Source organism: Pseudophryne corroboree, chromosome 6 (assembly GCF_028390025.1).
Source record: "Pseudophryne corroboree isolate aPseCor3 chromosome 6, aPseCor3.hap2, whole genome shotgun sequence".
NCBI classification, from domain to species: Eukaryota; Metazoa; Chordata; class Amphibia; order Anura; family Myobatrachidae; genus Pseudophryne; species Pseudophryne corroboree.
The window spans coordinates 509,987,120-510,013,963 of record NC_086449.1 but is presented as its reverse complement, the minus strand read 5'-3'; the positions used below and the strand labels follow the sequence as shown (position 1 = coordinate 510,013,963).

The 26,844-nt window shown below is 44.7% G+C and overlaps 1 protein-coding gene across 10 annotated transcripts in view; it reads right to left on the bottom strand.

Moving 5' to 3' along the window:
* Window positions 1-14,901, bottom strand: part of KCNC2 (potassium voltage-gated channel subfamily C member 2) — a 417,946-nt gene extending 403,045 nt beyond the window's left edge. For 3 of the 10 annotated variants that reach the window (XM_063927451.1, XM_063927447.1, XM_063927450.1), the window contains exons 1-2: window positions 14,304-14,899; window positions 13,126-13,754 (exon numbers count right to left, since the gene is read on the bottom strand). In XM_063927451.1, the coding sequence (XP_063783521.1) occupies window positions 13,126-13,701 (576 nt within the window). In that variant the 5' untranslated portion in view covers window positions 13,702-13,754; window positions 14,304-14,899. Of the gene's footprint in view, window positions 1-13,125; window positions 13,755-14,303 lie in introns of all 10 variants that reach the window. The other 7 variants (XM_063927443.1, XM_063927446.1, XM_063927448.1 and 4 more) reach the window with 5 other exon arrangements.
* Between the last annotated feature and the right edge of the window lie 11,943 nt (window positions 14,902-26,844).

Sequence of the window (26,844 nt, the reverse complement as noted above, 5' to 3'; positions counted from 1 at the left end):
AATTGTTGTCAGGATTTTGACCGTCTGGATTTTGATTGTAGCTATTTCATACTGATCACCTTTCAACTACTGACACATACAAATTCTAAATGTTATGTGCCTGATTGGAGCAAGTCGGTGTATTACATGGTTTTACATACTGTACAGTAGTCATCAATCTGTATACTACATATATCAGTAATAAAAGAGATAAGATGGCAACCCTGGTACCATAACAGGCACTCTGAATGTGTCAAGTCTGGTTCTGAGCTGTTATGTTAAAGCACTTTACATACCTGGGTGTTTGTCACATACTATTGTATAAGATTGCAGTAAAACTACAATGGCCTGGGTCAATAGAAACTACTGCAATGTCAGACACGACATGGAACTCCATTAAAGGCTGTAAGCACATCGTCTTACAACCAGTTCCCAAGTGTGGAGGCTTTACTGCAAGGTGTACTGTAAAGGAGGTGGAGTATGGTGAAAAAATCATATTTTAGCTGTCCATTTTACAGTATATAGCCATAATGAAGAGAAAAATAAGGAGATGAATTTCTACTGAATAATACTGTGTATTTAGACTCTGCATTTATGGGAAACATGGAGTGATCTCTTTCACGTCTATATAAATGAACTAAGATTTATCAATTTAAATTGGATTTAAAAAATGTAAAGTTATGTACAGTACTAATAAAAACAACAATAGCGTTATCCTAATCTCTGAGCTCAAGCTACATGTTTGCATGCAGTTAGGAGAATATGCTTTGCTGGAAACATATCAGGAGTGAAACAGACATAGGGGTCTTTTCATGAAGCAGTGAAAAGAGTGGAGAAGGGAGCCTGTGGAGAAGTTGCCCATGGCAACCAATCAGCTGCTCCGTACAATTGTATAGTATGCAAATTATAAATGTTACTTCAATGCTGAATGGTTGCCATGGGCAACTTCTCCACTGGCTCACTTCTCCACACTTTTCACTGCTTCATGAATAGAGCCCTTACACTTCTTCAGGTTGCAAAAACATGCACTATGTATGTAATTTCCTTCTCAGGGCAAAGGAAAAAGATTTCTAGACCCAAATGTGAACCAAATGTCTTTCATTTATTAATGCAAAGTATGTTTAACCTCTTCCTTGTTAATTTCAAGTAATCATGAGTAAAGCTTTAAACAAACTTGGATTGTTCTGGTTCTTGTAACAATTTCAGTATTATAGGATACTATGCATTTGTTTCCTAAATCTTTCTTTAGTTTTCCAAAGATAAGGTTAAGGAAGTGAGTTGTTTACAGTGTACAATAGAACACCTTAGGTATTAATGAGAAACTCCGCTTACAGCTCTGATCCCTTTCGGGAAAGGTAAAAGTATAGAATGCCTTGTTAAATTAAAACAGTTTCCATAATGTTTCTTCAGTACCAAATGCATTTCTAGGTTTTTGCAGTGGAAAAATAATACCCCTGTTCTATGTCTGACCCGTTCACACCACAATGGATGGTTTCATGTCTATCTTGTTCTAAAGTTTTTCCTTTGGTCATCATCATGTGAAAACACTTCTGCATTGTACAGATAGCAACAACTGTGAATGCTGTGCTACCTAGCTACATGAAGACCAATTTATATGATCAGGAACCAATCAACCTGGGGCTTTCTGCTAATGATAAACTGAAAGGCTGTCACAGAAAGTCAGTGAGGGCCAATGATAGTCATTATACTTCAGAGCACAGAATACATATATTTAGCATACAATATCTGTCTGTGGAACTGTGGGCACATCCTATGCTTAAGAAAACATTTAGTATTGAAATTCCTCTTCTGCTGTTTCTAAGCTATACTGTAGCTGTTATTTCAAATACATTACACATGATATTGCAACCTTCATATGCCGCTTGTGAAAGTGTTGCCTTTGTTTTAAACTGTAACTTATTTTTGAGAATACTTGCACAATTTGTTCAGAAACCCCACACATCCAATTAGAACATAATAGTTATTTCTGGCACCCTAAAATGTATTTAGGTGCATAATCAATTAGCAGTGGTAAAATCTATGTTTACCGTGGCTTGAGTTAACGTGCCTATCCCGTGGTAATGTCACTAAGTGCAGCAATGCATGCTACCGATTACTGCACAATTCAATTGTAAAAAGAGGTTGCGTGATAATTTTCTATGATATTTGCCAAGTTAAATATGGGAAAAATGTGGAAATGAGTCTGTACCCTGAAAAGTGCAAACTAACATTGGATAACAGTACAGAAGTATGTCAATGGCCAAATGTAAAGTAATTGGCGTTCTTCAAAGGTGTCAAATGACTGATTTTTGCATGTTTTAATAACATTAAAAAAATATAGTAAGCAAGTGTTTTTCAGCAAATTAAATGCTCTAGATTAATTTGAGGTGCATAAAATACATGTAAGCTAATTTCAGTGTTATTTAAGCCACTTTTAAAAATGTGTTAAAAAAAACACCTGTAACCCCCACCTGCAAGTGTAAAATCACCTGCCCCATCAATAGAACACCCACATATACAGTACCTGTCCCACATCAATTAACCCATTATTCTGCACTTTGCAGAATATCACCCCAAAAAGTATTACCAAAATTGAGGTAATTAAAAGCTTTTAAGTACCTAATTAATCATACAGGGGTGGTGTCCCAGAAGTTCTGAACCAAGTCCCAACATTTTTAACTTAAAATAGGGATTTTCCCAAACTTTCACCTACTCGCATTTAGCTGTGTTATCCCCTGTAAATGTGTTAACATGTCTAATTGAACAACTTTGGCAATACCCATTACATCAAAATAATTGAGATCTATTTTTGTGAACATATGTAGTCAGAATGTTGACATTCAAAATGTCAATGCCTGAATGGTGACATAGTCTGAATGTCGACATTCAAAATGTTGACATGAACCCCATGGTGAAATTCACAATGTTGACACATATGATGTTGCCACCTGATTTTAGGGTTAGGGTTAGAGTTAGGGTTAGGCTATAAATAGGGTTAGAGTTACATTAGGGTTAGGTTAAGGGTAAGATGAAAAGTACATGCACAATCACAACTTTAAAAATGTTGACATTATGTCAATCCAATAATATTGTAGTGCACTGAGTCAAAAACAGCGCTCCTGACTCTGCAACTTAAACACAATAAAGTCTCAGTTTTTCCATCCAAAATATAAATAATAAATAAAATTTGTATTACTTCAAGCGTCCGTGTGATTTCTTCTTATTGAATTGTGATGAAATTGTCATTCTTCTTAAGAGTACATGTAAATCTAAACAACTAATACTAACATATCATAGTATGTCATTAATTGTGTAACACCAAAGTGCAGAAAATGATAAATGTGTATAATATGTTACACTTCCAAAGATATATCCAATGCCCAATTTCATCACTCTGATGTTACATGATTATTGAAATACTACACTATTAGTATTATTTGTTTATATTAATTCAATAAAAAGACATTATGCCAGTGGTTTCCAAACTTTTTTGAATCACGGCGCCCTAGAATATCAGAATTTTTTTCACGGCACCCCTAGGCCAAAAATTTCTTATTGAGAAATTTAGAAAGAAATATTACATTAAGTTGATCGCGTTTATATGTCATCCTTAGGGTCAGTTGTGTGGTGAGGGACAAGATTTGCTTCTGTTTGGCCACATATTTTATGACTGGCAGCCACCAGCACTGGTTTTGCCTATTATATTGACCATGAATAATTTTAATTGGTCCTGGTCCACCCACCCAGGGCACCCCTGCAAGTGTCCCGAGGCACCCCAGGGAGCCACGGCACACAGTTTGGGAACCTCTGCATTATGCCAATCTCAACATTGTAAAGGCGGGATGTACAAAATGACATCACCGCAGATTGTCACAATGCTAATCGCACATGTACTTACATATGCAATTAACATTGTGAAGGACAGCTCTTCCAATGAGAGCTGTCCTTTGCAATCTTCTGCGGTGCCCTGACTTGAGTCATTCTGTGCATGCGCAGAGTGACAAGGGCAGCCACAGGGCATGCTGGGAGGGATCCGATCAGGTCCCTAACACCAGCGCTGACCCGGCGATTGGGGCCTAGTACATTTGGAAAATATAGTAAACGGGGGTTTTTACTGCATTTTCCATTTAGTACATCCCACCCAATGAGTCAACTTAATATACCACACCCTTTGTGAAATACTAGCTAAATAAGATAGTGACAATTTCTGTATAATACCAACATTTGTGTTACAGCCGATATTGCCAATTTGAGCACAGTTATCATATGCCACTTCTCTAATATATCTGCTGCTAATAGTGAAATGGTTGTTTGCATTTTAATGGAGTACTTCTATTTACAAATAACTACTAATATTATTCTTGTATTGGAAAACCTTTGTTATTTTTTAAAAGCTTAAACCATACTGAAGGGTTCAAAATATGTAAGGTCATAAAGATAAATGAAAGTACTTCGACAAAAAAACAAAAGAGAGATAATTAAATTAGTAAGCTTATAAATTACAGTGGTTATTAAATATATACCATGGATGTTCTCTATATCAGTATTCGTATGTCAAGGACTCAGCACTTATGCTGCCTGTGTCAAGAAAATGCAATGCAAAAGTTCTGAATTCTGTAGCCTTATAGACACAGGCTCACTAATGCTTGTGATTTATTTGTTTACTCACGTGTGTGTGTGTGTGTGTGTGTGTGTGTGTGTGTGTGTGTGTGTGTGTGTGTGTGTGTGTGTGTGTGTGTGTGTGTGTGTAGTTACGTATGTGTGCATATCTGAACATAGCTGGGGGTTTGAGAGAGAGACAGTAGTGAAGTGGATACATTCCAAAATATTGCTATGTGGCTTATTATGCCTCTAAGCCTATATTGTGGACTCTGAAGCAGTATTGTGCAGCCTTAGGATAAAAAGATTTATGCCTAAATCCATAAACATCATCAGATCACCTGTCATTGTATGAAATGTAAATTATTTACTATACCTAGATTTCTGGTCGGTCATAGTGAGTATTCTTTGGTGTAGCTCTGTTCATAGTGCATGTTTCAAAGGAAAATAGGTGATAACAATATGCCTGACTGGAGCTAATGGTTGAGTCAGGGGAGATAAATTCTAATATAAATTCTGCTACATCTGAAATGATCTGATTCTAGCATATAACATAGGACAAACCTCACCAAACTTTTTTTGAGTCACGACGACCTAGAGAGTCAGAATTGTTTTCATGCCACCCCTAGGCAAAACATTTCTTATTAAGAAATTCAGAAAAAAAAATTACATAAATTGTGTTTATATGTCATCCTTAGGTGCAGTTATGTGGTGAGGGACAGGATTCACTTCTGTTTGTCCACATATTTTATGATTAGAAGCTACTAGAACTGGTTTTGCCTATTATATTGACCATAAATAATTTGAATTGGTCCTGGACCACAAACCTGAGGTACCCCTGTAAGTGCTCCAGGAGACCCATGGGTGCCACAGCACTCAGTTTGGGAATCACTGACATAGGAGATGGATAAATAACAAAATTCTTTCTGCTTACTTAATTTTTAATGGTGTTATATTGTAAACACTAAGGGGTCTATTCATGCAGCAGAGAAAAGCCCTGTTTTGCGTTAAACAGGGCTTTTCTCTGCTTACCGCAATTCACAGAGCGGGTTACCGCGGAGAACGTTATTACTTCTCCAGCGGTATCCCTGCTCTGTGCTGGAATCGCAGTACCATACACTTGTATGGTATCTGCAATTAATGTAGAAGCGGAAAGCTCAGCTTTCCGCTTCTCTTCTCTGTGCCGCTTCGCCACCTGAGGATGGCGTAGTATCTACCTGCCTGACGCTAAGCCTGTTCTTTCCCCTGCTTCGGTACTAGTCGCTCCGTCCCGCAAGCTCCGCCCCTTTTACCCAGCTCGCACTGCTTCCGGCTTGTGAGGAATCTCCTTAGCAACCACTTGACGGGCAGCTCGCCAAGCATGAGGTGCGCATGCGCCAGAGGCAGATCGGCGTAGTAGGCACGGCAGAAGCAGAGAAGAGGACATCGTGGATGGCCAGTTTAGCACTACGTGACAGAGTTCAGGAAGAGATTAATGAATTGCGGTAAAGATAAGTTAAAAACCCGCACATACGAATGCGATGCTTGGTGATAAGTTAGACCAAAACATTGCATTTGTACATGAATAGACCCCTAAGCCTTGTAATGTGGCTTCCTCTTCAATGACTTCAGCAGAAAGGTCAGAAATGTACTGTCAATGTAATAGATTACGTAGACTTGGTGTCTCAGCGTTAAACATTTTTATATTAGAAAGATATACAATATAAAAATGCAAAGCTTGAGACATCAACAAGAACCATAGCCTGTAAAATGAAATAAGCATGCCATAATAATTCTCTGCACGTCCAGTACATATTATAATGCTGATCACTTATCATACATATGGAATAACCACATGGTACAGTACATGAAAATGTTTTGCAGGTCCTTGGTGTAGACTTGCTGAATGTGACATTCAAATAATCTTTGAGGAGTAAACTGTGGCTTAATACATTGGCAAGTTTTTTCCAAAATGTATTTTAACAATTTTTGAGTTCTGGAACATTGATCATGACAATACAGGACCTAATGCACTGCTTGCAGAGCATACATTATCTTTCAGATTTTTGCAATGTGCATGCTCCAGAACTAAGCATATGCACATACAAATGATTCAGAGTAATATGCATTTCAATCACATCTACACTAGTTGCATGACTGAAGAGGGGTTTCTAGGCTGTGACGGTATATTCTCACATAGGCAAAGTTCAGTGGGGGGGGGGACAGTCAATGAAAGTGTGGACAGAGTTGGACATTTTTTTTCCACATGTATGATTAGCAGCTGGTGCATGGTGAAAGTGAGTACTGATTCTGACAAGTATCAAACCAAGAATACAGATAGGAGCCGGGTGTGTACTGCAAGGCACATACAGACAATCTCCATTCAACTCTGCATCAGGGCAATAATGTTTCATAAATATTAAACAATCTTCACCAATTCCTGCACCAATGACAAAGTTAGCGGAAGGTGGGGTGTCCTTAAGAATGACTATATGGACTTAGGAAAGAAACTGAAGGCAAGGACATCTAAGGTAATATTCTCGGAATTATTACCCGTGCCACGCGCTAGTCCAGGGAGGCAGAGGGAGGTTAGGGAGGTAAATGTGTGGCTTAGGGATTGGTGCAGGAAAGAGGGGTTTGTGTTCCTGGAACACTGGGCGGACTTCTCAGTCAGGCGCCATCTCTTTTGTTGTGACAGATTTGCACCTGACTGAGGAGGGGGCAGTGGTGCTGGGGGGAAGGATGGTTAGAAGGTTGGAGGAGATTTTAAACTAGGAGCCTGGGGGGAGGGTTTAGCTAGAAACTACGGGTCATGCAGTGAGAATAGTGGGGATGGCCGTAGTAAACGAAATGGGGGAGAAGTTGGGGGGAGGGTAAGAGCAGGCGGTAAGGTTACTAACATGGGTACTAAAAGAGATTTTACCAAAGCACTAACCAATGACGATTACAGGTCATCATAGCTACATAAGGTGAAAGATGTCCCTAACGCAAGGGAAAATACTTATCTTAGTTGTATGTATGTAAACGCCAGAAGCATTACTGGTAAAAAGGGCGAACTAGAAATACTTGCAGCAAGCAAACGGTATAATATTATAGGCATTACTGAAACTTGGTGGGACGAATCTCATGATTGGACAGTCAATCTAGAGGGCTATACACTGTTTAGGAGAGACAGACTAAATAAAAAGGGTGGAGGGGTGTGTCTTTACGTAAAGCCGTTTTTAAAACCTGATATACGGGAAGATATTCAGGAGGGGACTGTAGACACTGTCGAGACATTATGGGTAGAAATTGCATGCGGGGGAAAAGGAATAAAAAAGTTAGTATTGGGTGCATGCTATAGGCCGCCTGGTATCAACGCATCTGATGAGGAATTGTTACTAAAGCAAATTGAAAGAGCAGCAGGAGTAGGAGACATAGTAGTGATGGGAGATTTTAACTATCCAGAGATAAACTGGAAAAACGATTCATGTGATACTGCTAGGGGCAATATGTTTTTAAACACACTTAATGATAACTACTTAGTTCAACTAATTAAGGAACCAACTAGGTACAATGCAATCTTAGACCTGGTATTAACAAACAATGGGGATTTGGTATCAGGAATTATAGTAGGGGAACCCACAGGAAACAGCGACCACAATATGGTCACATTCAATATTAGTTTCCATAAACAGCCCTATACTGGCTCAACTAGGACTCTAAACTTTAGAAAAGCAAATTTTGAAAAGATGAGGGTATTTTTCAGGGATATTGAATGGGAAGGTTTGTTTTTAGGAAAAAATACTACGGAGAAATGGGAGGTACTAAAATTCCTGCTAGCTAAAAATACACTCAAATTTATTCCTACGAGCAGCAAAAAAAGGAATAAAAATCATAAACCGATGTGGCTTATCAAAAAGATTAAGGAACTTATGGGCAAGAAAAGGCGAGCATTTAAAAAATACAAATCTGATAGGGAAGCAGAGTCATTTCAGCACTATAAGGAATGTAACAAAATTTGCAAAAAGGAAATAAGAGCGGCTAAAGTAGAAACTGAAAAACTAGTAGCAAAGGAAAGCAAAGCGAATCCCAAAATATTCTTTAAATACATTAATAGCAAGAGATTAAAGAAGGAGAGTATAGGCCCTTATAAAAGACAAGTTGGGAGTCTTAAGCATAAATGATAATGACATAGCGGACACACTAAATGAGTTTTTTTCAACAGTATTTACTAGAGAGGACCCAATTCAGGGACTAACATATAATCTCAATAATGAGAATATCCCACTGATAGGTACTTATTTAAGCGAGGAAGTAGTCTGTGACCGATTAAAACATTTAAAGATTAATAAATCACCAGATCCCGATGGTATTCACCCAAGGGTTCTAATGGAGCTTCATTCTAAACTTGCAAAACCGCTATTTTTGATCTTTAAGGATTCAGTAATATCAGGTATGGTTCCCAAAGACTGGCGTATAGCGGAAGTAGTGCCTATATTCAAAAAGGGAAGTAAAGCTGAACCAGGTAATTATAGACCAGTTAGTCTTACATCTATAGTGGGGAAAGTATTGGAAGGTATTCTAAGAGATAGTGTTCAGAAGTTCCTTGAAGTCAATAAGGTCATTAAAAGGAATCAACATGGGTTTATGAAGGACAGATCCTGTCAAACCAACTTACTTGGCTTTTATGAAATGGTAAGAGCAAACCTAGATCAGGGTAAAGAGGTGGATGTAATCTTTTTAGATTTTGCCAAAGCATTCGATACTGTACCACACATGAGATTTATCTACAAGCTACAAGAATCAGGGCTAGGAAGTACAATATGCACTTGGGTCAAAAACTGGTTAGATAATAGGGAGCAGCGCGTTGTGGTTAATGGATCTTTTTCAACTTGGACTGAAGTGCTAAGTGGTGTGCCGCAAGGCTCAGTATTAGGACCGCTATTGTTCAATATTTTCATTAACGACCTAACAGAAGGTCTAGAGAGCATGGTGTCAATTTTTGCAGATGATACCAAATTGTGTAAAGTTATAAATGCGGAGGGGGATGCTGAGTCGCTTCAGAATGACTTAGTTAAATTAGAAGCTTGGGCAGCGAACTGGAGAATGCGCTTCAATACAGACAAGTTTAAGGTAATGCACTGTGGTAACAAGAACAAAAAGAACACCTACCTACTAAATGGGGTAAAATTAGGGGATTCTGTACTGGAAAAGGACTTAGGTGTCCTCATAGATAGCAAACTAAGCAGTAGTACCCAAAGTAGGACTGCAGCAAAGAAGGCTAATAAGATATTAGCATGCATAAAATGGGGAATTGATGCTAGGGACGAGAGTATTATACTCCCGTTATATAAATCACTTGTGAGGCTACACCTTGAATACGGTGTACAATTCTGGGCACCTTACTACAAAAAGGATATCCTGGAGCTAGAAAAGGTTCAAAGGCGGGCGACCAAACTAATTAAGGGTATGGAGACACTGGAATACGAGGAAAGGCTTGCAAGACTAGGCATGTTTACACTGGAAAAGAGGAGATTAAGAGGGGACGTGATCAACATTTACAAATATATAAGGGAACAATATACAGATCTTGTGCAAGACCTGTTTTTGGTTAGATCAACACAGAGAACTCGTGGACACTCGCTCAGGTTAGAGGAGAGGAGATTCCACACAATACGGCGTAAAGGCTTTTTTACGGTAAGGACGATACGTGTTTAGAATTCCCTGCCTGAGGAAGTTGTAATGGCCAACTCAGTCAACACCTTTAAGAATGGGTTAGATAAATTCCTAATGGATAAGGATATCCAGGTTAAAATTGGCCAAGTTGTTAAAACTGCAAATACAGGACTCCTACCAGATGGAATGGTCTACCCTATAAAAAGTAGACCAAGGTGAGGAGGGGCACTGCAAACGGAGGATCACTACCCAGGGCGAAGGACTGTTTCCAGGGACGCCTGAGGTTTCTTTAGTAATCCTGTGATAAAGTCTACTTTTTATAGGGTAGACCATTCCATCTGGTAGGAGTCCTGTATTTGCAGTTTTAACAACTTGGCCAATTTTAAGCTGTTTTTGTCTACTTGCTGTTAGTAGACCACCTATAAGGGTGGGAGGCTAATTTTTATCTCTGTCTGTGAAAATAAATGTTATGGTTTTACACTATGGTGGTGATTTTCTGTTTTCACATGTGAAATCCGGAGGAGTTACTGTTAGAAGGTTCTGAAGAAGGGTCTGTTAAGAGCAGGAACCCTGTGGGATCATTCTGAGTTTCAGATGCTTTTTTGTCTATCACTAACCTGATAGACAAATTTAAGGGTACGAGTTTCCTCATAAAGACTTATAAGAAATGTCATAAAGATATAACACTATATTGTATTTTTTTTTTTTTTTTTTGAGGTTATACAAATTCTCTGAAAGACCATTGAAAGATTCATCAAATTAATAAGTATCCTCTGTGTGCGCTATTCTATGTGGAGGTTCTCTATCTTTGTTTGTTTATATCTGTGAAGTGTTGGTGGAACTTCATTTCTTTCACCGAGAAAAGCAGCCACGTGTGCGCAATTGTGACTTTCTATCCATATTTGTCAAGGATATCCAGGGTTACGGGGCATAGTCACGCACTATGGTTATTATAAAAAAGAGGGGTTAATCGGAACGGTTAGTTAGCAACTTCAGTCAAAATTTTATACAAAATAATCGTGCATAGGAGACCACAAATAGGTTGAACCCGATGGACAATTGTTTTTTTTCAACCTTAGATACTATGTTACGATTTGTACTCATATTTCTATTGCAAATCAAACATGTCAGGGCCAGATTAAGTGCCGCATGGGCAGAGGCTTATTTAGAGAGGAGGTGGTCCATGTGCAGGGTCCGTCTGGGCCCCCACCTCTCTAACCAGCAGCACTGTAACTCTGGACACCTGGGTACCTAGGGGACTCTATCGCTGTCCCAGAGCATAGAGTGCATGCACAGATCTCTGGGAAATAGTGCAGCAGCCATTTTCCCAGTGATTTTCCTATTGTGCATGCGCGAAACACAGGGAATCTTCCCAGTGATTTCTGCAGCGCTACTGCTGCACCATGGATCCCGAGGGGGGGGGGGGGGGGGGCATGTGCACCGCACACACTGCACCTATTATAAATAAGGAAGTGCACTTGGACCTGGAGCTGAATCCAGAGTAGCTGTGACCAGTGCTACAGTATATGGGTATAGTCAGTTCCATGTGGAGGCCCCTACACCCCTTACACTATCATCCTTAATGTCTTCCTAAATACAAAAGAGTATGAAAATTGCATAATTTTGTGAGGAAACTAGAAATGTAATTTTAATGCTTTATGGCCACCTGTGTAGCTGGCTGGATTGCTGATCATTATCATTCTGCCACATAGATGGGGTTCACTATAGTATGCCGGCGGTCGGGCTCCCGTCGACCAGCATACCGCCGCCGGGAGCCCGACCGCCGGCTTACCGACAGTGTGGCGAGCGCAAATGAGCCCCTTGCGGGCTCGCTGCGCTCACCACGCTACGGGCACGGTGGCACGCTATTTTATTCTTCCTCCAGGGGGGTCGTGGACCCCCACGAGGGATAATAAGTGTCAGTATGCCGGCTGTCGGGATCCCGGCGCCGGTATACTGTGCGCCGGGATCCCATCTGTCGGCATACTGAAGACCACCCACATAGATGGGACTATTTTTATATGGAGACTGTAGTCTCATCTGTTCCACTGTTAATATGGTGGAGATACCCATTTATTACCCTGCACTATGGATCACAGGTTAGATCAGCTTGTAGATTAGTTACTTACTGTATCTGACTATGTATCACCTGCTTCCAATAATAGTACGAGTCCTACTAAATAACAAGGAGAGAAAAGTGTGACAGGGCTGTTCAACTAGTGGAAGTAGTTTATGGACCTTGAGGGTCTGGGGGTCTACACTCTTATTTATGTCCCTATACATAAAAACTGTAAAAGTAGGCAATTATAAATTTAGTCATTTTCTGGGGTTATTGTATAAAAATAATATTCAGAAGAAAGTACAGTATTGTTATTAATATTATTATTAGCATTATTTATTAAGTGCCACAAATTTCTGAACGCCATACATGGTACAGAACAGGGTAAACAAGACAACAATGTAACATTACATAATCAAAGTAATATATTTACATAAATGAAATGTAGGCATAGCTATAGCCTATGCATATTGGCTGTGTTAATGGGCCCAGGGAGAGGCATGAATTATGAGGAGAGAGGGCCCTGCTTGCAAAAAATCTTATTTTCTAAAAGGGATGGAGTAGAGGGGGTATTGGGGTACACACATTTGCAATATTAATGACCAGAAAATCAACACATAGAAACAAATCTATCCCAATATAGCATATGAAAAGTAGCCGTCTGTGCACTGACATGTAACAATAAGTAACATCTTAAAAGTAAGAGCCATATAGTTACAACTGTTGCACTATATAATGATTTCGGGACACCTGTGTGACGCTGACATCCACAGTTACAGTAGTTATATCATACACAGTTATACACACACCCTGCTTGTACTGACGGGATAGATAGCACTGGTAGCACTTACCCGGGCGGCCCTGGAAGAATAAGGATCTTCAAATAAAGCCCAAATGCGGGGCCGCAGCCTTCTCCAGCGTCCAGCCTTCCCACTAGGACCCACCACGTCCTCTATGCCAAGTCTCTTCCCTAAATCCTCTTCATCCTCATCTATAGGCGGGGGTTCTCCTGTGATCAAGTCCGGTGACTCGAAGATGTCCAGTGCTTCCTCTGCATCACGGTGCTGCCGGTAGGTCATCCAGCAACAAGGCTCAACGTCCGTCTCATCAATGCCCCAGAACGCCAGCTCCTCCTCGAAGAGGGGTCCGCACACATCGGCCGGGCAATGCAGCTTGCCCGTGCGGTAGTAGTTGAGGACATAGGCAAAGACACCTGGATGTCGGTCAAAGAAGAACTCGTTTCCCCGCCAGCTGCTCTGAAAGGGACCCGGGAGCGGGTGTTGCTCCAGGCCTGGGTCGCTGTGGGATTCGCATGCTAGCAGTGCCAGCCGGGTCCCTGGCACGGTCTTTAGGGTACTCCGGTATGTCTCGTGCCGTGTGCCCCCCACATTGAGGATTATCCTCTCGTTCTCATCGAGCTTACCCATATCTCTGGAACCGACATGACGCGCATGGGTTGCAGGTGAAAGTATCCCGAGTCCTGCGGTGACAGAGTACAGGAGGGTAAGACATAAGGGGGGCAGTATGAGTATGAGGACGAGAAATACATTCACGATCTCTCTGGTTACAGAAAATCTAAAATGCCTTTCAAGGAGTTTCAGAATTCAAATACTAAACTTCCTGATCTGCAGTTAGTAAGAAGTTCCCAAGTTCCCTCCCACCTGTCACCCAGCACCCCGCCTCCTCCTCATCACAAGTCACATACTGTAATATGAATATGATCAGTGACCGTTGCGTGTCAATAACACGCAGCGGTAGCTGCACAGATCAGACAATCATATTTGCAACATATTACAGCATGTGTATCACATCGATTAATATTAACATTTGCAAGCAAAGTACGATAGATAGCCCCCCTGCCCCCAAAACACAAACAAACACACACACACACACACACACACACACACACACACACACACACACACACACACACCTCTTTATGCTACATTGTACGCAAGCACACAGAATTTGTATGTACAGCAACACATGTCTCGTTACAAAGATACATAAAGGCACAGCCCCACCATACCTCAGAGAGGGAGAATAAAAGTGCCCTTTGAATTGCAAGTCGCTCTTCTTTTTTAACGTTAAGATCAAAGTCGATAAGCGATGTTGAGGCACAAACTACCTGTTCGTTTTCTTAAGGATAGGGTATTCTTTTTCCAACTCCGAAATGATGAAATATCTGTTCAGCCAATTTTAAAGAGCATCTTCCTCCTCGCTTTTAACTATATGTGCTGTAAGAATGCCAGAATCACAACAGGCGGTAGCCATTAAATGCGAGAGCAGAAAGAATTCATCAGCTCCTAAATGAATTACAAAAACAAGTGTGTGATCCCGGCGTTTTTCAAGCCCTGGGCTGGAGATGATGGTGCGGAGGCTACAATGGGTGGAGATGATGCTGTCTCCTTGCCTGGGGAGAGGAGCTGTCCTTTCAGCACCACCGCACAAACTCATAGCACAGCTTTCACACACCCTCCAATGGGAACATCCTTCGCCCCCTCATGAAAGACTCATCTGCTCTATTTTAAAACCACACATTTTCTGGCAGAGGGTCTGTCATCACCTTTTCTCAGAGAAGTGATCATCTATTTTTCCATTAGCAGTAAGCGATAGTTTTATCTAGTGAGAGACAGAGGGAAAGCGTCACCTAGTTACAGGTGAATCCCTGCCAAGTCTCACAGCAGCTTTTTTTGTTTGAGGACACCTAGCAACCCTTCTTTGTGGAGCAGCCTTATTGTGCACAACTGTAAATTCAACTTCATTTACACGGGTACAAGGGTTTGGGTATATAAAACTGCAGCATTCCACTTTGTGGTACGTAGGATGATATCATGTCCTGTAATCAGATATCAGTGATAAAACTAGTAATATCGTGACCTAGTCATATCGGATAATGAATTTCTACTTATCAATGTATGGTGCATTGATTCTCTATGCTACTTAACTGAACAGATGAACTAAGCTCCCAGATGTCTTCCCAACAGCCCATGTACCTTACAAACACCAATGATTTCACAGAGCAAAGCCATTTCTCTGGCTTTCTTACTTTATATTTGTATACACTCAAAACATACTTGCATAACTTTCATCAGCTAATTCCCCGGAGGTCCAAGCATCTAAGGAACTAGCATGGCTGTGTGTGATATATTTACACCAGATTCCAGCACATGGGGAATTATGTAGACCTTAGAATACTGTACATCTTTTGTAGAGTTACAGATGCTACCATGGTGGGGTATTCATGCAAAAAAAATCCCAGTGGAGTTATAATCCAAAAACCAGGAATTGCCAATAGCCATATTCAATAACACATAAATTGCTTATAAAAACTGAAATAGGCCCATATTTATTACACAGAGAGAGAGAGATAAATAATGTCCCTCTCCTAAAAACAAATGATAAATGAGAGAAATGGAATTTATTTATCTGTGGCCAGTATTAATAAAGGGTACTCAGCAGTCTTTTTTGATGGTCAGGGTACCATAGCTGAAGCAAAGTGCACTAAGTAGAACATATTCTGCTGGCAAGTATGCAATATAAAGCTACATATTGACAGGGCTGCCATTAGGAATAGTGGGGACCGGGACTGACAAAATGGGCAGGGCCCCCCACCCCTTCTCTGGGAAAAGGTGGAACACAGAGGTGGGCGGAGCTGTGAATAATGTGGGTGGAGCTAAAGCGTGAGTGGGAAATCAATTGGTGTGTAAACCAGTTTAAAAATAAATTGCCAAAGTTTGCGCTGTGGGTGTAACATGTTATCCTATAATATTTACTATAAAAACACAGAAATATAGGAGAGAAAACTGCTGTAAATTCACACACCCACAGAAAACCAGAATATATACTAAATTTATAGTGAAAGCCAAATCAATTCTACATACACACACCTAAATCTGAGAGGAAGAGGGTAGCAGGCAGGTGGAGAGGGTGACGGAGAGAGAGGAAGATGGTAAAAGGACGGGAATGACAGGGTGAAGAAGAGGGTCACAGGAAAAGGATGATGGGGACAGGGAGAGGATGACTGGGCGAGGGTGACGGAGAGGAAAAGGGTGACATGGACAGGATGACGGTGAGAGGCATATGGAGACGGAGAGGATGATGGGGTGACAGCAGTGGTGCAAGTAGAAAAAATGTCTTACGGGTACTGTGTGCGCGCGCCGAAGCCGCGCGCGCAAAAAAAATGGGTGTGGCTAAATGCCACATGGGGCGTGGCCAATGAAAATGGGGGCGTGATACACATATGGGGGAGGGGCAGATACACGTATGACCCCAATAGTGTCAGATACACGTTGCCCCACAGTGCTAGATATACATTGCCCCACAGTGCCAGATACATATAACCCCACAGTGCCAGATACACATTGCCCCACAGTGCCAGATACACAAATGTCCCCAGAGTGCCAGATACACAAATGTCCCCAGAGTGTCAGATACACATTGCCTCACAGTGCCAGATACACATTGCCCCACAGTGCCAGATGCACATTGCCCCACAGTGCTAGATACACAAATGCCCCCACTGTGTACATTGCCCCCGTGCCAGATACAGAAATGCCCCTACAGTGCCAGATATGCCCCCAGTGCCAGATATCCTCCAGTGCCAGGTATACATGCCCCCCTGTGCCAGATATCCCCCAGTGCCAGGTATATATGCCCCCCTGTGCCAGATATGCCCCCAGTGCCAGATATCCCCCAGTGCCAGGTATAACATGCCCCCCCAGTGCCAGATATCCCCCAGTGCCAGGTATAACATGCCCCCCCAGTGCCAGATATCCCCCAGTGCCAGGTATACATGCCCCCCTGTGCCAGATATCCCCCAGTGCCAGGTATATATGCCCCCCTGTGCCAGATATGCCCCCAGTGCCAGATATCCCCCAGTGCCAGATATCCCCCAGTGCCAGGTATATATGCCCCCCTGTGCCAGATATGCCCCCAGTGCCAGATATCCCCCAGTGCCAGGTATACGTGCCCCCCCCCCAGTGCCAGATATCCCCCAGTGCCAGGTATAACATGCCCCCCCAGTGCCAGATATCCCCCAGTGCCAGGTATATATGCCCCCCTGTGCCAGATATGCCCCCCAGTGCCAGGTATATATGCCCCCCTGTGCCAGATATGCCCCCAGTGCCAGGTATACATGCCCCCCTGTGCCAGATATCCCCCAGTGCCAGGTATATATACCCCCCCTGTGCCAGATATGCCCCCAGTGCCAGGTATAACATGCCCCCCCAGTGCCAGATATCCCCCAGTGCCAGGTATATATGCCCCCCTGTGCCAGATATGCCCCCAGTGCCAGGTATACATGCCGCCCCAGTGCCAGGTATAACATGCCCCCCTCCCCTACTCACCGCTGCCGTCGCTGTCCTCCTGTCTGTCATGTGAGGGAAGGAGAGTGCAGCCTGCGCCTCTCAATCCCCTCAGTCTCCGGCGGGTGTCTCAGTTTAATTCAGCGCCGATCCGTGAGCCAATCAGAGCTCGCGGGTGCGAGCTCTGATTGGCTCACGGATCGGCGCTGAAGTAAACTGAAACACCCACCGGAGACTGAGGGGAACGAGAGGCGCAGGCTGCACTCTCCTGCCTCTCCTGCCCTCACATCAGCGGCGGTGCGGCGTGTGCGGCGGTGCGGCGTGGGGGAGGGAGGGAAGGAAGAGGAGCGGCGGCCCGTCGGTGTGGGTACGGCGTACCCACGGCTAAATTCTTACGGGTACGCCGTACCCACCCGTACCTGCCCACTTGCACCACTGGGTGACAGAGGGTGATAGGGAGAGGTAGTGGGTGACTAGAAGAAACAGAGAGGGAGAGGGTAAGCGTGACAGGAAAAGGGTGATAAATATAGTGATAATTACAATTTACTTACCTGGGTGCACGGCAGAGCTGCAGCATTACATCTTATCCACATCAATGGTCGCAACGGCAGGTGGAGAACTTCCTCAGAGAGCAGGCAGTCACTGGCAGAGGTAAGAAGCGGAGAGGACTCGTGGAGAAATGTCAGGAGGGAGGAACTATGGTGGGATGGTGGGGTAGGGGGTTTTCAAGGGTGTGGGGGTGGCCTTCCTCCGTTTCTCCAGGCAGACCTCATCCTCTCCTCCCTGGCCTGGATACTAGCTGGCAGCTTTCCGATATAATGTAACATTCCCCAGCCTAGGTTATCAACCACCCCAGTCCCTGCTCAGGAAAGGTGTTTCCAGGCAATAGGTTATCCCTCCTAAGTGCGCACCTGGCATGTTAGAGCTTTTAGTAATAAATACATTGGTGAACACAAATATACATTGTACAGTATATGAACTAGTTGTAGTGTCATCAAGTTTGTAGTGCATAGTGCTGCATCCTAACATGACAGAGGAGTGAATTGGTAATATAATGGTCCCTTTTATTAAGCAACAGAGTGACAATATACTGTAGTGTATACTAGTATAATAGGTTCAATATATAATAATGTAATGAGTGCGATATATACCATATAGTAATACAATGGGACGTGGTAAAGAAGAAAAGCTCTGACACTTTTTTACAATTAGAAGTAGCCAAATTGATTGTATCCTAAACAGAATGGGATCTATAGTAAGGCGGCAGCATCTACACGTACATTAGCAGATTCCCGGTGTGTCTGTGTGGCATTTAAATCAAACACTTCCCCTTTATTTTCCAATGGAAATAGCAAAATGTTCCATTAGCACTGCAGTGTTGTATATGTAGTGCCGGATCCACCAGTGTTCCAGGGAGCGTGGCAGCGGCAGGCAGTAGCCGGCATATAGAGACAGGGACAGCGGCATTTTAAATGTGTAATCGGCCGCGGCCCGCAAGCCAATCGGAGCTCGTGGACCGGCAGCCAAACAGGAGCCATCGGCTCCTGATTGGCTGCCGATCCTCGAGCTCTGATTGGCTCGCGGCCGATGCCATAGTTACAATGCAGCTCTTCATGTCTCTCTCTATATGCCGACTACTGCCTGCCACTGCCGCGCTACCTGGAACACTGGTGGGTCTGGCACTACATACATATACCGCACTGCTGACATCCGGGCCCCCTTTCTGGCAGGGCCTGGGACTCAAGTACCTGCCGACCCCCCTTGATGGCGGGCCATATTGAAGACCAGTATACAATACAGACTAATGTGCCAAGTGTGAAATGTAAACCTCCCCTCCATTCTAGTGTTAATATATAATGCAGATCCGCTGCAAACTCTGATTCCCCCCCCCCCCTTCCCGTCTGCATACGCTTTAGCCAGAGAAAATGCTGCACTGAACCTTGCTAGTTTTACATTACATTAATTACCTCCTACATGTCAACATACTGTATCTGAAAAGGATTTGGTTACAGAAAAACCTAAGTAATTTGAATACAAAAATTCATATGTAATTTGTTATGGAAGCTAGTTTGTACAGATAGTGGAATATTTATTTCTTCTAAATCAATGTAACAGAACACCTGTACCGTATATGTACTGTATATTATTTACATAGCACACTTATTGTACTTGTGGATCTTGCATCAGGATTTCAAGGCTAGCCATTGTGCTGTTTTATTAATATCAGCATGATCACATTTCTGTGGATAATAGCACATGTTCTAGTAGTGCATTGTTTGAATGTGTGTTCACTAATGCTCAAATATTTGTAAGTACTGCTGGTCATATAGTAACTGAAAAGCACCATTGTTTGTTGTTTCAATGCCACCTGCAGCACTCAACAGTATTAAGGCAATTCACTAGAACATTATCAAAAAAGCATTTTAAAGGCAGATTTTAAGAATTGTAACACTGGTCAAGGTTCTTCTGCCAATATCTCAGCTGATAATTTTCAGGTGAAATCGGTATAATGCAATTCAGGGGATGTAGTTATGTGATCGGAAGCCAATTCAGATATGCTTTCAATGTCTTTTCTGTTTGCCCCGTTGTCATTGGAATGCAGGTAACAGGTCCCACAGCCATAGGCATAACTAGGGTCAATGGATCCCAGGGCAAACTAAAAATGTCACTTTTTGAAAAATAATAATGTCTTGCTTAGTGCCCCTCTTGTCTGTATTTTCCTTATAGTGCCACTCTTGTCTATATGTATGAGGGGTGTGCAATAAGTTTCCACATGGATGACTACAAGAGTGGTCTGCGACAGGAGGAGAGTTTTGACTGACTGCAAGCTGCTTTTGGGGAGGAAGCATCATCCCGAACCACTGTGTTTGAGTGTTTTTGCAGAGTTGTGGCATGGTAGACATTCTTTGGAAGACAAGGAGTGATGCAGCCGACTTGCGTCCGCCATCACCAAAGACGTTGCTGACATGCGGGCCATAGTTGAGGTGGACACTCGGTTGACCATGGCCTAGTTAGCGAAGGAGATAGTGTAGGTATCTCATTGGGACCAATCTGCTTGATACTCCATGAAAATTTTGACATGAGCAAAGTTTCTGCATGCTGGGTGCCCCATCAGCTGACTAATTATGCGACTCACACCCACTTCCTCCAAACCTGTTCTGTATGCACTTTATTATCTTTATTATTATTATTATTAATAATAATGATGATAATAATAATAATAATTTTTATAATAATAATGTTTTTTATATACAGTAGCACTCTTTCTCCAACAGGAATCAAGGCGCTTTATAGACATCAAAAACATTGCACATAATACAGCAGATTTAAGTTATACAGCAATAGATAAGCCACACAGATATAAAAAGAAAACCTTTTAAGATGCTGCTAATCACTCCACCACCAACACCAGGTTTGTAATTACCATAATAGACCCCACCCCCTTCCTGTCTGTTCCTTACAGGGCTTCCCTTCCCCTATCTAGATCAATCCTTCTTCCCTTCCCTTCCCTTCCTTAGCACTGCAGTCTGGTCACATGACTGGTCTGCTGATGAATGCTGGGCACTGTACAGTCACCTTGTTAGGAAGCTATGTACCTGGCAATGGTAGCGGGGCCAGATCTGGCTCATCCCTGACTACCAGTCCCAGTACTGGCACACAGGGCACATGCCTCGGTTGCCCCACCCTTGTTAGGCCACTGCCCACAGTGCTCATTTGAGTTTAAAAGGATGGACCAAAAAAACCTGTGCATTTCAGCACATCCCAGCCAAACACTCCACCCACCGAACCACTTGATCCTGCATAAAAACTATGAGATTTATAACTATATGAAGCTACCTGTACCCCGTAAAAAAATAACCAGCACCATAATTGAGTGGATCCATGCATTGTGCAGCGACACATCCAATCTCTTGCAGCCACACACTACATAGATCTGCCCAGCTGCAACTCTGATCACCCCTTCACAAAGTACAATGTAAGCGTCAAATAGTTAAAACCATCCAGCTTGGAATTCTCTAGCCTTCTATGCAAGGGCAGATAGCTCAATGAATAGAGTGTCCGACTGCAGTGTCATAGGCAACGGGTTTGAATCCTGGTCACATCAGCATCCTAAAATGTAAAGGACAGTGCAACAAAGAGTTAAGTTCAATCCATAAATGCTGTATAGGTATTAGTGACAAAAGGGGTGGGGGTAGGAGACAGGTGTGGTCAGGAGATGCTGGTCTTCAAAAAGGGGGGAACCTGAAATTGAAAGTAATTAGATAACTTATAATTGACAAGTGTGGCACCCCTGAAAGTGGATTGTGGTACCACAAGTGCCAGCATGCCCCTGTGTGATCAAGAAGCATGCAGCATACAGCTGTGGCACTACACACCCCAAGCTGCCCTTTTATATTGAGACAGACTTGCAGGCCACAGCTAAAGAGTTTAACAGAGTGTCAGCGGTGCAAGTGGGTGGGTACGGCGTACCGTTAAGAATTTAGCCATGGGTACGCCGTACCCACCACCGCCGGGCCGCCACTCACTGTGACTGCAGTACCACTGAGCCGCTCACCAGTACCAGCAGTGCTGCCGCTGGCTGCTATGTGAGGGAAGGAGAGCGCAGCGCCTCTCCTACCCCTCAATTCTCAGTGATGTCCGGTCTCCGCTCCAGCGTCTGCTGCTGCAAGGGGTGATCTTAATAAGGCAGTGGCGTAACTACTGCCCCCGCAGCCCTCGCGGTGGCTTGGGGCGCAGGGCTGCGGGGGCACCGCCACTGATTTAGCGCAGATTGACATGTGAACGAGCGTCTGCATGTCAATCTGTGATCTCCTCTCCCTCCTTCCCTCCGCTGCTGCCTGCTGTGTTGGAGGGACACGGAGGGCACAGCGCGCGCCTCTCCTGTGTCCCTCCTGGGTCTCCGGCGGGTCTAATAAAGGAAGTGCCGTTCATGAGCTCTGATTGGCTCACAAACCGGCACTTCCTTTAACAGACCCGCCGGAGACCCAGGAGGGACACAGAAGAGGTGCGCGCTGTGCCCTCCGTGTTCCCCCATCACAAAACAGCGGGGGAGCACGAGGGGGGGCACTAAGGGAGCATATGCGGCACAGTGGGAGGGGGGCATATGTGGCACTGAGGGGGCATATGTGGCACTGGGGGGGTATATGTGTACCTGGCACATTGGGGGGACTATATTTGGCACTGGGGGCACGTGAGTACCTGGCACTGTGGGGGAATATCTGGCACTGGGGGCATATGTGGCACTGGGGGGGGGTATATGTGTACCTGGCACATGGGGGGGTTATATTTGGCACTGGGGGCATGTGAGTACCTGGCACATGGGGGGAATATCTGGCACTGGGGGCATATGTGTACCTGGCACATGGGGGGGCTATATTTGGCACTGGGGGCATGTGAGTACCTGGCACTGTTGGGGAATATCTGGCACTGGGGGCATATGTGGCACTGGGAGGGTATATGTGTACCTGGCACATGGGGGGGAGGGGGGGCTATATTTGGCACTGGGGGCATGTGAGTACCTGGCACTGTGGGGGAATATCTGGCACTGGGGACATATGTGGCACTGGGAGCACAGCCCTAGCTACAAGCACTACCCCCTAGCAACGAGCATGACACCCAGTGCATGAAACACCTGGCAACGAGCATGACACCCAGTGCATGAAACCCCTGGAAACGAGCATGACACCCTGAGCATGAAAGCCCCTGGCACCGTGCATGGAACCAAGAGCATGAAACCCCTGGCAATGAGCAGGTAATTTAAAAGTAATTAGAAGCCTTACTGTAGGACTTAATGTGTAATGGGCATTACGGTGTGTGGCATAATGTATCACGGACATTGCAGTGTGTGTCATAATGTGTCACAGGCATTACGGTGTGTGGCATACTATATCACGGGCATTGTGGTATGTGGTATAATGTCTCGGGGTCATTGCAGTGTGTGGCATAATGTATCACGGACATTGCGGTGTGTGTCATGATGTGTCAGGCATTATGGTGTGTTGTATACTATATCACGGGCATTGTGGTCTGTGGTATAATGTCTCAGGGTCATTGCAGTGTGTGTCATAATGTGTCACAGGCATTGTATGTGCTATAATGTATCAGGGGCATTGCAGTGTGTGGCATAATGTATCACGGACATTGCGGTGTGTGTCATAATGTGTCACAGACATTGTATGTGCTATAATGTATCAGGGGCATTGTAGTGTGTAGCATAATGTATAACGGGCATTACGATTCCTGTCATAATGTGTCACAGGCATTACGGTGTGTGGCATAATGTGTCGGGGGCATTACGGTGTGTGCATATTGTGTCATGTGCATTATTGTGTGTGGCATAATGTCTTAGGGCCATTGCAGTATGTGGCATAATGTATACTGGGCATTACTATAAGGAGGAAAAATGACAAATAATGTAAGGGGCATGAATCAGGATTATTTTTCTTTCCTGTGGTGGCTAACGTCTGGGCGTGCAGGTTGCAAAACTGGGGTATAAGGTAGTCTTTTCCTGCAATGCCACGCCCCTTTATGCGAAGCCACGCCCATTTTAACAAAGCCACGCCTCTTTTGTGGCGCGCCCCTTCGGCGCACACATGTTTGACCCTTTACTAGTGGCAGTTATGGGGGATGGGGAGGGGCACCGAAGAATTTTTTGGCTTGGGGGAGAAAAATTTCTAGTTACGCCACTGCAATAAGGCATCAGTTTGCTAACCAATCAGAGCTTGCGGACCGGCAGCCGCGGCTCCTGATCAGCTGTCGGTCCGCGAGCTCTGATTGGCTAACAAACCGGCCCCTCATTCGAGATACCCGCAGCTGGAGCTGCAGAAACTGGACTTCACGAGCACTGAGGGGCAGGAGAGGTGCTGCGCTGCACTCTCCTCCCCTCACACAGCACAAACAGGCAGCGGTGAGCAGGGGGCACTGTATATCTGGCACTGTGGGGCAATGTATATCTGGCACTGTGGGGCATTTGTGTATCTGGCACTGTGGGGGTGTTTGTGTATCTGACACTGTGGGGCATTTGTGTATCTGGCACTGTGGGGCAATGTATATCTGGCACTGTGGGGGCATTTGTGTATCTGGCACTGTGGGGGCATTTGTGTATCTGGCACTGCGGGGGTGTTTGTGTATCTGACACTGTGGGGCATTTGTGTATCTGGCACTGTGGGGCAATGTATATCTGGCACTGTGGGGCAATGTATATCTGGCACTGTGGGGGCATTTGTGTATCTGACACTGTGGGGGCATTTGTGTATCTGGCACTGTGGGGCAATGTATATCTGGCACTGTGGGGGCATTTGTGTATCTGGCACTGTGGGGGTGTTTGTGTATCTGACACTGTGGGGCAATGTATATCTGGCACTGTGGGGGCATTTGTGTATCTGACACTGTGGGGGCATTTGTGTATCTGGCACTGTGGAGCAATGTATATCTGGCACTGTGGGGGCAATGTGTATCTGGCGCTGTGGGGGCATTTGTGTATCTGGCACTGTGGGGGCATTTGTGTATCTGACACTGTGGGGCAATGTATGTCTGGCACTGTGGGGCAATGTATATCTGGTACTGTGGGGGCATTTGTGTATCTGGCACTGTGGGGGAAATTGTGTATCTGGCACTCTGGGGCAATGTGTATCTAGCACTCTGGGGCACTGTATATCTGGCACTCTGGGGCAACATGTATCTGGCACTGTTGGGGTCATATGTGTATCTGCCCCCCCCCATATGTGTATCACGCCCCCATATGGCATTTGGCCACACCCATTTTTTGGGCGCGCGCACACAATACCTATAAGACATTTTTTCTACTTGCACCACTGCAGAGGGTTAATGCAACCCACATCTAAAACAATGTTTCCAGGTAGCCTGTGGTCTCCTATCTGATTGGCTGCCTGCAGGGAGGGAGAATGGAACCTGGTCCTAGACAGGACAGGGGGGAAGGAGAGGAGCTCCTGTTTTCGTAGACAAAAGTATGCTGAAGTGTGTGCAAGTGGGACACTGTGAGGAGAAAAGTGCAACTGGCAGAGAGGAGAGCAGTGTGCCCAGCTGGCGGGGTGTGTATGCAGGAGCACCCTGTGTGGGGCAGCACGGACAGCGGCGGCTATGCTCCGTGGGAAGTCCCAGGGGGAAAGTGACAGCAGCAGAGAGACTGTAGGCCCCGGTAGAGACGCACAGAGACTGACAGCAGCAAGTCTGAGGTGCCATTACACATGGCTTTCAGCTGGGACTAAGAGGTGACCGGCCATATGAATAGCCCCCACAGCCACCAGAGAGAAATCCCAGGGGAAAAAACAGCCCTGCATTTAAGAGTGAGACTACTGTAGCAGCAGCAGCAGCAGCAGCAGCATAAGAAAACCTCACTGTGAAACAGCTAATAGAGTTCAGCAGCACAGGCTAATATAAGAAGGGAAGCCCTGCAGGGAAGAGGGTTCACGGCAGCCAAGGGAGGTCCCATTTTGGGAAGCAGTTATCCCCAATATGTCATACTTGCCTACCCTCCGGAATGGCCGGGAGGCTCCCGAAAAACGGGTGACCCTCCCGGCCCCCCGGAAGAGCAGGCAAGTCTCCCGATATCCGCGGGTCACCCCCTGCCCGCCACCCACTTAAAGAGTAAAGTGGGCGGTCCGGGCAAGCGATGACGCGATTCTTGTTGAATCGCGTCATCGTAACCACGCCCCCTGCTGTATAATGCCGGTAATCGCGGCATTACACAGTGCGGGGGTGTGGCTTAAATGATGCGGTCCAGAAGCCACGCCCTGTTCCGCCTCTGGCCCGCCCCCCTGTCACGTCACCTCACTGCCTGCCCCCCCTGTTGAGCCGACGGGCTGCTCTCTCCCGGAGAGAGCAGCCCAGAAGTCGGCAACTATGCAATATGTGTTACAGCATCTGTGAGTACCAGTACCAGCAGCAGCCCTGCAGCCCAGAGGGGAAAGCCCAGCAGCCGCGTAGCACACATAGCCTACAGTTAAAACACAGTTTTGCGAGAGCCAGCCTGCATGCCAGCACATAAGTAAGCCTGCATAGGGAACCAGCCCTATATTAAGGGGGTCATTCTGACCTGATCGCTCGCTGCAGTTCATCGCAGCGCAGGTCAGAAGTGCGCATGCACTGGCGCCACAGTGCGCCGGCGCATGGCTGACAGCCGACGGCTGTCATTGCCTAGTGATCGCCTCTGCCTTATTAACAGGCAGGGGCGGTCGCTGGGCGTTAGGGGGCGGCACGGTGGCGGTTGGCTGCTGTTTTGTTGGCGCGGTTCGACCAATGCAG